This window comes from Misgurnus anguillicaudatus, chromosome 25 (genome assembly GCF_027580225.2).
Source record: "Misgurnus anguillicaudatus chromosome 25, ASM2758022v2, whole genome shotgun sequence".
Taxonomy (NCBI): Eukaryota; Metazoa; Chordata; class Actinopteri; order Cypriniformes; family Cobitidae; genus Misgurnus; species Misgurnus anguillicaudatus.
In genome coordinates this window covers 17374013-17386896 of record NC_073361.2, presented here as the reverse complement: position 1 = coordinate 17386896, position 12884 = coordinate 17374013, and the positions used below count along the sequence as shown (strand labels likewise).

General features: G+C 46.8%; 2 protein-coding genes across 2 annotated transcripts; both read right to left on the bottom strand.

Moving 5' to 3' along the window:
- Positions 1-2623: 2623 nt before the first annotated feature.
- On the bottom strand, positions 2624-6038 carry LOC129435502 (uncharacterized). Its single transcript, XM_073863925.1, has one exon. The coding sequence runs from the start codon at positions 5957-5959 to the stop codon at positions 2726-2728; it is 3234 nt and encodes a 1077-aa protein (XP_073720026.1). The 5' UTR covers positions 5960-6038; the 3' UTR covers positions 2624-2725.
- Positions 6039-6040: 2 nt separating this feature from the next.
- Positions 6041-10234, bottom strand: LOC129445953 (uncharacterized). Its single transcript, XM_073863924.1, has one exon. It carries the CDS (start codon positions 9595-9597, stop codon positions 6364-6366), a length of 3234 nt encoding a protein of 1077 aa, XP_073720025.1. The 5' UTR covers positions 9598-10234; the 3' UTR covers positions 6041-6363.
- Between the last annotated feature and the right edge of the window lie 2650 nt (positions 10235-12884).

Here is a 12884-nt window from a genome sequence, read left to right as displayed (position 1 = left end):
GTACAAGTCATGCAACACTCTACAACACTTATAACTTATGATTCACTACATGTTTGTGTCATTTATATTATATGCACGCACCTATTTCCAACATAAGACAGAAGTCTTACTTACCGCATGCAACTCATGACCCGGTTGGGACTTTTCAATGAAATCCAGCGCATCAAACACACACGCAAAACTCCGCTGCTACCCCGGATAATAAACTATATCCATTGTTTCCATTAGCCTGGCTTTCTTCTCCTTACATCCAAAAACACACTTCTTTTTTCGTGCCATTGTTTAGTTTTGAAATTAAACAAAGCTGTCGCATGATGTGATGTTTGCAAGTTCTAGTTTGTCCCGCTGATTGACGGGTGGGCAGGGTTTTCCGGGGGAAGGGCCCATAAAAAGAAGTCATACGTATAGAAACCCCTGAAACGTCAGCTGGATGCGTAATCGAAAAAACTTTCCGAAACTTGTACGAACCCTGGTGAAGTGCATTCAGCACAGAAATACTCTTCGCCTACATTTATCATGAGAAAACAACTCTATAACTGTGTCAATAAGTCAGAAAGCATGAAATACTATTGAACCACCCCTTTAATCTAAAGCTTTTTATGAGCACTGTGAATTATTATGAACCGTATTTCTGTAGTGTTTCTTGTTTACTATAGAGTAAACCTATGCGGTTTTGGATGCAGCCATAGTATCCCACATCTCTTAATCATAGTATGCATAAACCAGAATTAAGCCACACCCACTAACTTTACCTAGTTTTTTTTAGACAAGCATTTTAGGAATGATCAATTCTCTTTATCCTGCCCCTTTATAGCAATTTGCCTTGCTAACCTTGCAGTTCAAATACTTATATGCAGGACATAAAGGCAAAAACCACAGAATTCTGATGAGCCTCTTAGCCTGTGACCCTGCAGAGGCAGCGATCAGCTAAATCAATATGACCATTTGCTCGTGGCAACACCCATAAGGTTGAAAGCAGTAAAATATTAGCAATGAAATTTTTAAAAGAGCACATGCATACATTCAGTAACTATCTAGACTGTGTATTTGATTAATTATGTGCTGGAATAAGTTTGAAAATAGCAATAAAAAAGAATAGCGTTTCCACACAGTTTTTAAAGCAGTTAGGAATCTTGAGAAACTTCTATACCCACAGTCTCAAAAGCAATATCTTTCAATTAGTAGGAAAGCTGTTCTGTGTTTAAGTCCGTTCTGATTTTCTGGGTTCTCTAAGTGCCTAGTTTTGCATAAGGTGACTTTTCAGGTAGTTTAATTTTTCTTATAAATAAAGAAATGTCTACATTCGTGAATACATTAACAGTTGAAAAACACTTCTAGTCGTCTGCTAAATGACTAAATGTAATGTTAATGTACACTTGATTAGCGTGGTGTGAATGTTGGTCCAATCAAAAATAACATATATGGTTCCCCCAGCAATTATCTACTTCTATCCTACAGTAAATAAAACACTACAGAGACTATTAAAACATGACAAGTATACCTATGCAAAGTCCCAATTGGTTTGCTGCTATGTCAATGAATCCCAGCATGGATTTCCTGCCTGGGTAAACTTCCCATCAGATTAAAACCACATTCGCTGACTTTGAACTCTCATCTTGCTTTCCCATATGACTGAAGCGGATCCCCAGAGCCCTAAACTCACCCATCAATCCATTTATTCTCCCTAAAGTCACATCATCCGGCCCACAATCCTATCCTAAGTGCCAACTCAATTCCAAGCCAAATAGAGGTGACACGGGAACAGTAGAGGTACTGCTGTATAACCACTGTACCTTTGATAAAGACATAACTCTTACTTGCTCCTTGGGGATTGTGCCTACATTGATTGTACTGTAGGTTGCTTTAGATGAAAAAGTGCAGGTAGGGAAGTCTTAGTGGCAGAACAGGACTTTCTGGGTTTTTAAGGGTCTTATTGCTTTCGTAAAACAATGGCAACAGTATTATAATAGACATTAATATTCAACATTCATTTAGAAATAACATTTAGGGAGCTCAGATGCAAACGCCTCTAAATGCCACCTTCATCTAAAATAAGATAATGATTTAGTTACATATACGTTCATCAAATACTTTCACTTAAAAATTTCACTTAATCCCAGAGGCTGTTTACACTTGGCATTAACATGCGTTTTCATCAATCGGATCACAAGTGGACGGCGTTAATGCCAGGTGTAAACGGTGTTTAAAACGTTTTGAGCTCGTCCACTTTCGACCACTTTTAACCATTTCGGTCGGATTGCTTTTGTAGTGTAAACGCACATGTGGTTGAATGTGTTCGAACAGCCAGACGCGACTGCCTTCTCTCCACCCATTTATTTAATCTGAGGTACTGAGCACAATGTTTTATGTCTTTTCTGACTTCTGGCGCAAACACACAGTGAACAGCACTATTTTTGGCCTTTTATTGATAATATTAAAGCGGCTGATCTCCGCAGTTTCATTATGCAAGCGTGTAAAAGTAGCGCAATTTTATAACATCAATTGCGCAGAAAATTCAGAGAAAGCTCTAACATATTCATGTGCAAAAGACTGTGCAGCATGTTTACTTACAACACAAGCAGCGGACTCCGACATAATTGTTGTAATGATACATCATTTGATGCTAAGCTAGGGCACATCATCAGTGATGTTCCTGATCTCATTGGGTGTTTCGGGTCTTTCGAAACATCAGACACCCTCCTTCAGGTGACCCAGCTGAGGTTGATCAAGCCTCAGCTTGTGCCCTAGCAGCGTTTGTCCACGGATCTGCTCTTTTGATCCAGAGCCACCTCGAAGCCTTCTCTGCAGCCTCTGTACTATTGCAGATAGCCCTTCTTCTTCTCTCACCCGTGATGCCGAGTGCGGTGTAGGCCCTGTAGAGGGACTGCCCTGCAAAGCCTCTGCACCCCACCTCCACAGGTAAGCACCTTGCCTTCCAGCCCTGGTTATGACAGTCGTTTACGAGGCATTCATATTTTGCCCTCTTTCGCTCAAAAGCTTCCTCCATTCGATCTTCCCATGGCACAGTGAGCTCCAACATGACCAGGTTCTTTGTTGCCTCAGATACCAAGACAATGTCAGGTCTCAAGGAGGTATTGACGACATGCTGGGGGAACTTAAGTTGTTTGCACAAGTCCACTTTCATCTGCCAGTCCTGTGCAGTGTTCAGAAGCCCTGATGTTACCCTGGCAGATCTTTCTGGTTTCTCTCCAGCCCTGATGAAGCTGATGGTTAGCTTGGAGTGCTTTGACTTCCCGCGGTTGTTAATAGTAGACTGGATGCTCTCTGCAATTGTTTTGAGCACCTGGTCATGCCTCCAGCGGTACCGGCCTTCCCCCAAAGCTCTTGGGCAGCAACTCAAGATATGCTCAAGAGTTCCCTTTCTTTGGCACAAGACACATCCTGGTGTATCGATTAGACCCCAGGTGTACAGATTTGATGGGCTGGGGAGGACGTCGTAGACTGCCTGCACCAGGAACTTGATGCGGTGTGGCTCTGACCGCCAAAGTTCAGTCCAAGTGATCTTTCTCTCCACAGCTTGTTCCCATCTAGTCCAGGCACCCTGACGTGCCATTCCCACAGCTTTGCTGGACCTTTCCTCTTCCACCGCAGCCCTCACCTCACCTTGAACTAGCTGTCTCCGCTCCTTTCCCCGAGCCTTGTCCAACCGGGGCACTTGAAAGGTTCCTAGCCCAGCCCTTCCTCTGGCCACTGCTCCCACCAGAACACCATGGCGCAGCCGTGACTCTGCCTGGTCTACTGCTGCCTCTGCCCTCCATTTCCTGCCAGTCTTGACCACTACACCTGCCCCAGAGACTTTAGGGTCCCTAGACTCGCGGTACTGCAGCACCTCTCTTGCGCGCAAGACCTTGAACTCCTCTTCGATGGATTTTAGAGGGAGCTGCAGCTTGCAGGTGTTTCCGTAAAGGGCGATGCTACTTAAGCTCCTCGGGAGTCCCAGCCATCTTCTTAGGAAGCGGCTGACTCTCCTTTCCAGTTCTGAGATGGTGGTAATCGGAAACTCATACAGGAGGAGAGGCCACAGTATCCTTGGTAGAATCCCATGTTGGTATACCCATGCCTTAAACTTTCCAGGGAGCCCAGTTTTGTCCACACTCTTCAGCCACCTCTCCAACTCCTCACAGGTGTTTCTGATGGATGTTGTATCCCTGAGGCTACTGTCGAAAGTCTTTCCCAGGCTTTTAACTGGTTTTTCTGACAGGGTTGGGATTTGAGTTCCTGATATGGTAAAATGAAACTTCTCCACCACCCTGCCCTTCTTCAGCACTAAGGATCTTGATTTAGCTGGCTTGAATGACATCCTGGCCCATTCAATCAGCCTCTCCAGCCCCTTAAGGATCCATCTGGCTCCAGGCACTGACTCCGTTGTAACTGTAAGGTCATCCATAAAGGCACGGATTGGTGGTTGCCGTGTTCCAGTTTTGGATTTGGGTCCTCTACACTCCGGTTCAGCCGATTTCACCAACATATTCATTGCCAGAGCGAACAGGATCACCGAGATGGTGCAGCCTGTGATGATTCCCACTTCTAGCCTATGCCACTCTGATGTTGTTGATCCAGATGAAACTCTCAGCTTAAAATCACTGTAATAATCCTGAATAAGGTTTCTCACTATGACAGGAACATGGTGCTTCTCCAGAGCCTCCTGTACCAGTTTGTGGGGCATGGAGCCATAGGCATTGGCCAGGTCTAGCCACAGCACCACCAGATCGCCCCTGTTCTCCTTTGCTTCTCTGAGGAGCTGTGTAACCACGCCTGTGTGCTCTAAGCAGCCTGGAACACCTGGTATGCCACCTTTCTGCACAGAGGTGTCTATATATCCATTTTTGAGGAAGAACTCTGCCAAACGCTTTGCAACTATGCTGAAGAAGATCTTTCCTTCAACACTAAGAAGCGAGATGATTCTGAACTGGCTGATGGTCTTAGAGTCTTCCTCTTTTGGGATCCAAACTCCCTCTGCAAACTGCCACTGTTTTAAGGTTTTCCCTTTCCTCCATATAACCTTTAAGATCCTCCACAGCCGCTGTAGCAGCTTGGGGCAGTATTTATACACCTTGTAGGATGTTCCACTTGGTCCTGGTGCAGACCTAGACCTTGCCTTCTTAACCACTTCCTGTACCTCTTTCAGGAGTGGCTCCCTCAGGTCGAATGCCTCCACAGGCTCTGGTGGTGTTATCAAGGCGTCACACTGCCCCAGCTCTTGTTCTCTGGAGGGGTCGCTAAAGGTATTTGAAAGGTGTTGGTCGATTTCCTCCTTCGAAGAGACTAGGCGTCCACCTTTCTTCTGCCCAAGCACCTGCTTGGTGAACTCAAATGGGTTCCTAATAAAGGCTGCTCTCCTCCTAGCCCTCTCCCTTCGCCGCCTCCTATGTTGCTCGGCTCTGCGCAGGACAAGAAGCTTCTTCCTTAAGATGCAGCGCAGCTCTTCCAATGGCCCACGCTCCTCTTCACCAGATGCCTTGTACTGCTTCTTCAGGATTTTCAGCTCTGTTCGAATGTTATGGATTTTGACTGCCCTCTGATTTTTGGTGTATGGTTTCTTTACTCCTCTCTCCTCCTCCACACCAAACCTCTCCACTGCCATGCTCACTATGATGGCCGTCATAGTTTTCAGCCTCCTCTCCACATCACCCTTGGCCGTTGCTTCCAGCACCTTATCCACATCTTCATCAAACGTCTGCCACTCGGCTGCTTTACATGCTTGAGGCCACCTGATCCTCCTATTCTCGGGCTGCATGACTGGAGGGACAGTTTGCACCACTTGGAGGCTCTGGGCTCTATGGGGTGCTTCCGGGCCCTGCTCCTCCTCTGACTCACCAGGCACTTGGCCTGTGCATTGTGGTACTTGCCGTTGCTCCAGACATTTCATCCGTGACTGATGGATCTTCAGTCCTCTTGCATTTTTACAGATCTTTCCGCAAGGACATACCGCACTCATAGTCGTTTTTCCATTGCTAATGGTCGATAACCTTAAATCCGTCCGACTGGGGTTCTCCTTCTCCCCCCTCTCGGGCTCCCCTGGGGGTGTTGTTCATTTAATTTATCCGTAGCTAGATTTGGGTTTCCTCTTCACAGAGGCTGCGGCTAGGGGTGCTAGCCCATACCGCCCCAGTTGCCGTCTTCCCGAGCTGCCATCTGTCTCTCCAGAAGTCACCAACCTCTTCTTGGTTGTCAACCAGCCTGTTCCTGGTAGTCACTGATTTCTTCAGACTGACAGTTGTAATGATACATCGTTTGATGCTAAGCTAGGGCACATCATCAGTGATGTTCCTGATCTCATTGGGTGTTTCGGGTCTTTCGAAACATCAGACACCCTCCTTCAGGTGACCCAGCTGAGGTTGATCAAGCCTCAGCTTGTGCCCTAGCAGCGTTTGTCCACGGATCTGCTCTTTTGATCCAGAGCCACCTCGAAGCCTTCTCTGCAGCCTCTGTACTATTGCAGATAGCCCTTCTTCTTCTCTCACCCGTGATGCCGAGTGCGGTGTAGGCCCTGTAGAGGGACTGCCCTGCAAAGCCTCTGCACCCCACCTCCACAGGTAAGCACCTTGCCTTCCAGCCCTGGTTATGACAGTCGTTTACGAGGCATTCATATTTTGCCCTCTTTCGCTCAAAAGCTTCCTCCATTTGATCTTCCCATGGCACAGTGAGCTCCAACATGACCAGGTTCTTTGTTGCCTCAGATACCAAGACAATGTCAGGTCTCAAGGAGGTATTGACGACATGCTGGGGGAACTTAAGTTGTTTGCACAAGTCCACTTTCATCTGCCAGTCCTGTGCAGTGTTCAGAAGCCCTGATGTTACCCTGGCAGATCTTTCTGGTTTCTCTCCAGCCCTGATGAAGCTGATGGTTAGCTTGGAGTGCTTTGACTTCCCGCGGTTGTTAATAGTAGCCTGGATGCTCTCTGCAATTGTTTTGAGCACCTGGTCATGCCTCCAGCGGTACCGGCCTTCCCCCAAAGCTCTTGGGCAGCAACTCAAGATATGCTCAAGAGTTCCCTTTCTTTGGCACAAGACACATCCTGGTGTATCGATTAGACCCCAGGTGTACAGATTTGATGGGCTGGGGAGGACGTCGTAGACTGCCTGCACCAGGAACTTGATGCGGTGTGGCTCTGACCGCCAAAGTTCAGTCCAAGTGATCTTTCTCTCCACAGCTTGTTCCCATCTAGTCCAGGCACCCTGACGTGCCATTCCCACAGCTTTGCTGGACCTTTCCTCCTCCACCGCAGCCCTCACCTCACCTTGAACTAGCTGTCTCCGCTCCTTTCCCCGAGCCTTGTCCAACCGGGGCACTTGAAAGGTTCCTAGCCCAGCCCTTCCTCTGGCCACTGCTCCCACCAGAACACCATGGCGCAGCCGTGACTCTGCCTGGTCTACTGCTGCCTCTGCCCTCCATTTCCTGCCAGTCTTGACCACTACACCTGCCCCAGAGACTTTAGGGTCCCTAGACTCGCGGTACTGCAGCACCTCTCTTGCGCGCAAGACCTTGAACTCCTCTTCGATGGATTTTAGAGGGAGCTGCAGCTTGCAGGTGTTTCCGTAAAGGGCGATGCTACTTAAGCTCCTCGGGAGTCCCAGCCATCTTCTTAGGAAGCGGCTGACTCTCCTTTCCAGTTCTGAGATGGTGGTAATCGGAAACTCATACAGGAGGAGAGGCCACAGTATTCTTAGTAGAATCCCATGTTGGTATACCCATACCTTAAACTTTCCAGGGAGCCCAGTTTTGTCCACACTCTTCAGCCACCTCTCCAACTCCTCACAGGTGTTTCTGATGGATGTTGTATCCCTGAGGCTACTGTCGAAAGTCTTTCCCAGGCTTTTAACTGGTTTTTCTGACAGGGTTGGGATTTGAGTTCCTGATATGGTAAAATGAAACTTCTCCACCACCCTGCCCTTCTTCAGCACTAAGGATCTTGATTTAGCTGGCTTGAATGACATCCTGGCCCATTCAATCAGCCTCTCCAGCCCCTTAAGGATCCATCTGGCTCCAGGCACTGACTCCGTTGTAACTGTAAGGTCATCCATAAAGGCACGGATTGGTGGTTGCCGTGTTCCAGTTTTGGATTTGGGTCCTCTACACTCCGGTTCAGCCGATTTCACCAACATATTCATTGCCAGAGCGAACAGGATCACCGAGATGGTGCAGCCTGTGATGATTCCCACTTCTAGCCTATGCCACTCTGATGTTGTTGATCCAGATGAAACTCTCAGCTTAAAATCCCTGTAATAATCCTGAATAAGGTTTCTCACTATGACAGGAACATGGTGCTTCTCCAGAGCCTCCTGTACCAGTTTGTGGGGCATGGAGCCATAGGCATTGGCCAGGTCTAGCCACAGCACCACCAGATCGCCCCTGTTCTCCTTTGCTTCTCTGAGGAGCTGTGTAACCACGCCTGTGTGCTCTAAGCAGCCTGGAACACCTGGTATGCCACCTTTCTGCACAGAGGTGTCTATATATCCATTTTTGAGGAAGAACTCTGCCAAACGCTTTGCAACTATGCTGAAGAAGATCTTTCCTTCAACACTAAGAAGCGAGATGATTCTGAACTGGCTGATGGTCTTAGAGTCTTCCTCTTTTGGGATCCAAACTCCCTCTGCAAACTGCCACTGTTTTAAGGTTTTCCCTTTCCTCCATATAACCTTTAAGATCCTCCACAGCCGCTGTAGCAGCTTGGGGCAGTATTTATACACCTTGTAGGATGTTCCACTTGGTCCTGGTGCAGACCTAGACCTTGCCTTCTTAACCACTTCCTGTACCTCTTTCAGGAGTGGCTCCCTCAGGTCGAATGCCTCCACAGGCTCTGGTGGTGTTATCAAGGCGTCACACTGCCCCAGCTCTTGTTCTCTGGAGGGGTCGCTAAAGGTATTTGAAAGGTGTTGGTCGATTTCCTCCTTCGAAGAGACTAGGCGTCCACCTTTCTTCTGCCCAAGCACCTGCTTGGTGAACTCAAATGGGTTCCTAATAAAGGCTGCTCTCCTCCTAGCCCTCTCCCTTCGCCGCCTCCTATGTTGCTCGGCTCTGCGCAGGACAAGAAGCCTCTTCCTTAAGATGCAGCGCAGCTCTTCCAATGGCCCACGCTCCTCTTCACCAGATGCCTTGTACTGCTTCTTCAGGATTTTCAGCTCTGTTCGAATGTTATGGATTTTGACTGCCCTCTGATTTTTGGTGTATGGTTTCTTTACTCCTCTCTCCTCCTCCACACCAAACCTCTCCACTGCCATGCTCACTATGATGGCCGTCATAGTTTTCAGCCTCCTCTCCACATCACCCTTGGCCGTTGCTTCCAGCACCTTATCCACATCTTCATCAAACGTCTGCCACTCGGCTGCTTTACATGCTTGAGGCCACCTGATCTTCCTATTCTCGGGCTGCATGACTGGAGGGACAGTTTGCACCACTTGGAGGCTCTGGGCTCTATGGGGTGCTTCCGGGCCCTGCTCCTCCTCTGACTCACCAGGCACTTGGCCTGTGCATTGTGGTACTTGCCGTTGCTCCAGACATTTCATCCGTGACTGATGGATCTTCAGTCCTCTTGCATTTTTACAGATCTTTCCGCAAGGACATACCGCACTCATAGTCGTTTTTCCATTGCTAATGGTCGATAACCTTAAATCCGTCCGACTGGGGTTCTCCTTCTCCCCCCCTCTCGGGCTCCCCTGGGGGTGTTGTTCATTTAATTTATCCGTAGCTAGATTTGGGTTTCCTCTTCACAGAGGCTGCGGCTAGGGGTGCTAGCCCATACCGCCCCAGTTGCCGTCTTCCCGAGCTGCCATCTGTCTCTCCAGAAGTCACCAACCTCTTCTTGGTTGTCAACCAGCCTGTTCCTGGTAGTCACTGATTTCTTCAGACTGACAGTTGTAATGATACATCGTTTGATGCTAAGCTAGGGCACATCATCAGTGATGTTCCTGATCTCATTGGGTGTTTCGGGTCTTTCGAAACATCAGACACCCTCCTTCAGGTGACCCAGCTGAGGTTGATCAAGCCTCAGCTTGTGCCCTAGCAGCGTTTGTCCACGGATCTGCTCTTTTGATCCAGAGCCACCTCGAAGCCTTCTCTGCAGCCTCTGTACTATTGCAGATAGCCCTTCTTCTTCTCTCACCCGTGATGCCGAGTGCGGTGTAGGCCCTGTAGAGGGACTGCCCTGCAAAGCCTCTGCACCCCACCTCCACAGGTAAGCACCTTGCCTTCCAGCCCTGGTTATGACAGTCGTTTACGAGGCATTCATATTTATTAATATTAGTTTGCGTCCATATAATCTCGTCATTACTCCCGCTTGCCTTTAACTCTTTCACCGCCAGCATTTTTTAAAAAAAGTTGCCAGCCAGCGCCAGCGTTTTTCATGATTTTCATCAAAGTTTAATGCCTTCCAGAAAATGTTCTTCTTCAAATATATAAACATACAATATACCAAATGAAAGAACAGACCCTCTGCTTTCAAACAAAAAAAAAACGTTTCATCCTACCTTGAGTAGTTCATTTGTAATCAGCTTTTGAATATGGGTAGGTTTCTGCAAAAACCACATTTTGAGCAAAAAGCAGAGATAATTCCATTTTTGTGACGGACTTTTCATAGAGATCCCATTCAGAGCGATCTTTAAAACAGACACGGACATGCAGCAGCTTGCCAGAGGGCAATACCTCCGGGTTTAAAAAGTTGCGGAAGGGCGCCACCTAGTGGATAATAGCGGTATTGCGGAAAGACGGAAATACTCGTCATTGGTGTGGAAGCGTTTTCTCTTGATTGACGAGATATCTCGTCATTGGCGGGGAAAAAGTTAAATGACAGCAGAGAGACTCGCCCACCGTCTCCACAGACCATCTCCACAAAGTATTAAGGACAGAAGCAGTTAAGTGGACAAAAGAGACGGATTTAAATACCAGGTGTAAACGTAATGTGTCTCGTCCACTTGTGATCCGATCGACGAAAACACATCTTAATCCCAAGTGTAAACAGCCCCCAGTCCCAGGCCATTCAGAAATACCGGTTTGTTGGCAGAATCAATTAAGAGTCTGAAAAAAATGCCAATTTACAAGAAAACATGACACACTTGGGGGCTGTTTACACTTGGTATTAAAATATGTTTTTCGTCTATTGGATCACAAGTGGACGAGAGACACATCACGTTTACACCTGGTATTTAAATCCATCTCTTTTGTCCACTTTTGACCACTTCTTGATTACTGTGAGGGGGTGGTCTGTCAAGAGAGTGGGTGAGTCGCTGTCATTTAAACGCGAGTGGGAGTAATGATGAGTTTATATGGACGCAAACTAATATTATGTCAGAGTCCGATGCTTGTGTTGTAAGTAAACATGCTGCACAGTGTTTTGTACGTGTATATGTTAGAGCCTTCTTTGAATTTTCAGGCGCAGTTGATGAAATAAGAATGCGCAACTTTCACACGCTTACAAAATGAAACTGCGGAGATCAGCCCCTTTAGTTTTATCAATGAAAGGTTTAAAAATAGCGCTGTTCACCATGTGTTTTCGTGCCAGAAGTCAAAAAAGACGTAAAACATTGTGTTCAGTACCTCATATACCGTAAAACTTCAAATAATAGCAGAGTCCCAAATAGAAGCCTGTCTCTTTTGGACGCCTGGTGTGATGACAGGTTTGGGTAAATAAACGCCTGTCTCAAATAAAGGCCTGGTCTGTTTTTTAGTTTCGGGTTGTATTTAATCTTCTAAAACCCGTCAGATAGTCTGTTTAAGACAGTTCTATGGTGCAGATTGAACACGCTAAAGTTTGTTTTGCTTACTGGTAGATGTCACGTGACAGACACAGTCGTTCCATTACTGATCACTATGACAACACAACAAGCTTCGTCGCCAGGATTGAGGTGATGATGAGAGTAGCGAAGTGGCAATCGGGAGAGTCGGGACTTTTCCCCGTGGGCCGGTAGTGTTTTGAGGCCGCTGACAATAGCCGGGCTTTCAGTCTTTTGTCATGCATGCACTCCCGCCACACATTGTATTTCTCATGCGGAAACACTATTTATCATATTTAATATGCTGCAGCGCCCAAAATGTATCTGGCCGCACTGCTCTCTCTCTCTCTATCAAGCCCGTCTTCCCTGGAGTTGTAGTCGAGCGAGCCAATACAAAAAAAAGAAAGAGGCTACACAATAGCCAATCAGAAAATAGCACTGTTGTATCTGGGTAAGATTTCACGTAACAACCAATAAAAAAACATATCCTTGTTTGCTTTATTTATACTGCCAATAATTTAAGACTGTTGTTATTACACAAACTAAATTGTTAAACACATTCAAATTAAAAATAAAACGTAATATGTGGTAACCTCCTGCTGTCATGCTGGAACAATTAAATTAAAAGCCTGTCTCTTATAGACGCCTGTCTCTTTTAGACGCCTGGTGTGATTTTGGGAAAATAAAAGGCCGGGCTATTATTTGAAGTTTTACGGTAGATGGATGGGCGGAGATAAGGCAGTCACGTGTGGCTGTTCGAACACATTCAACCACATGTGCGTTTACACTACAAAGCAATCTGATCGAAAGTGTTTTCGACTACCTAAGAGGCTGTTTACACTTGGCATTAACATGTGTTTTCGTCGATCGGATCACAAGTGGACGACGTTAATGCCAGGTGTAAACGGTGTTCAAAACGTTTTGAGCTCGTCCACTTTCGACCACTTTCAACCACATTCAGAGGTGGTCGAAACCACTTTCGATCGGATCGCTTTGGAGTTGCGGAACGCACATGTGGTTGAATGCGTTCGAACAGCCACACGCGACCGCCTTCTCTCCGCCCATTTATCTAATCTGAGGTATTAAACACAAGTTTTACGTCTTTTTTGACTTCTGGCGTGAACATTTGGTGAACAGCGCTATTTTTAGCCTTT

What these genes read in the sequence shown, in the direction of transcription:
- LOC129435502 (XM_073863925.1), bottom strand. Translation starts at nt 5,959, where the DNA reads ATGAGTGCGGTATGTCCTTGCGGAAAGATCTGTAAAAATGCAAGAGGA.
- LOC129445953 (XM_073863924.1), bottom strand. Translation starts at nt 9,597, where the DNA reads ATGAGTGCGGTATGTCCTTGCGGAAAGATCTGTAAAAATGCAAGAGGA.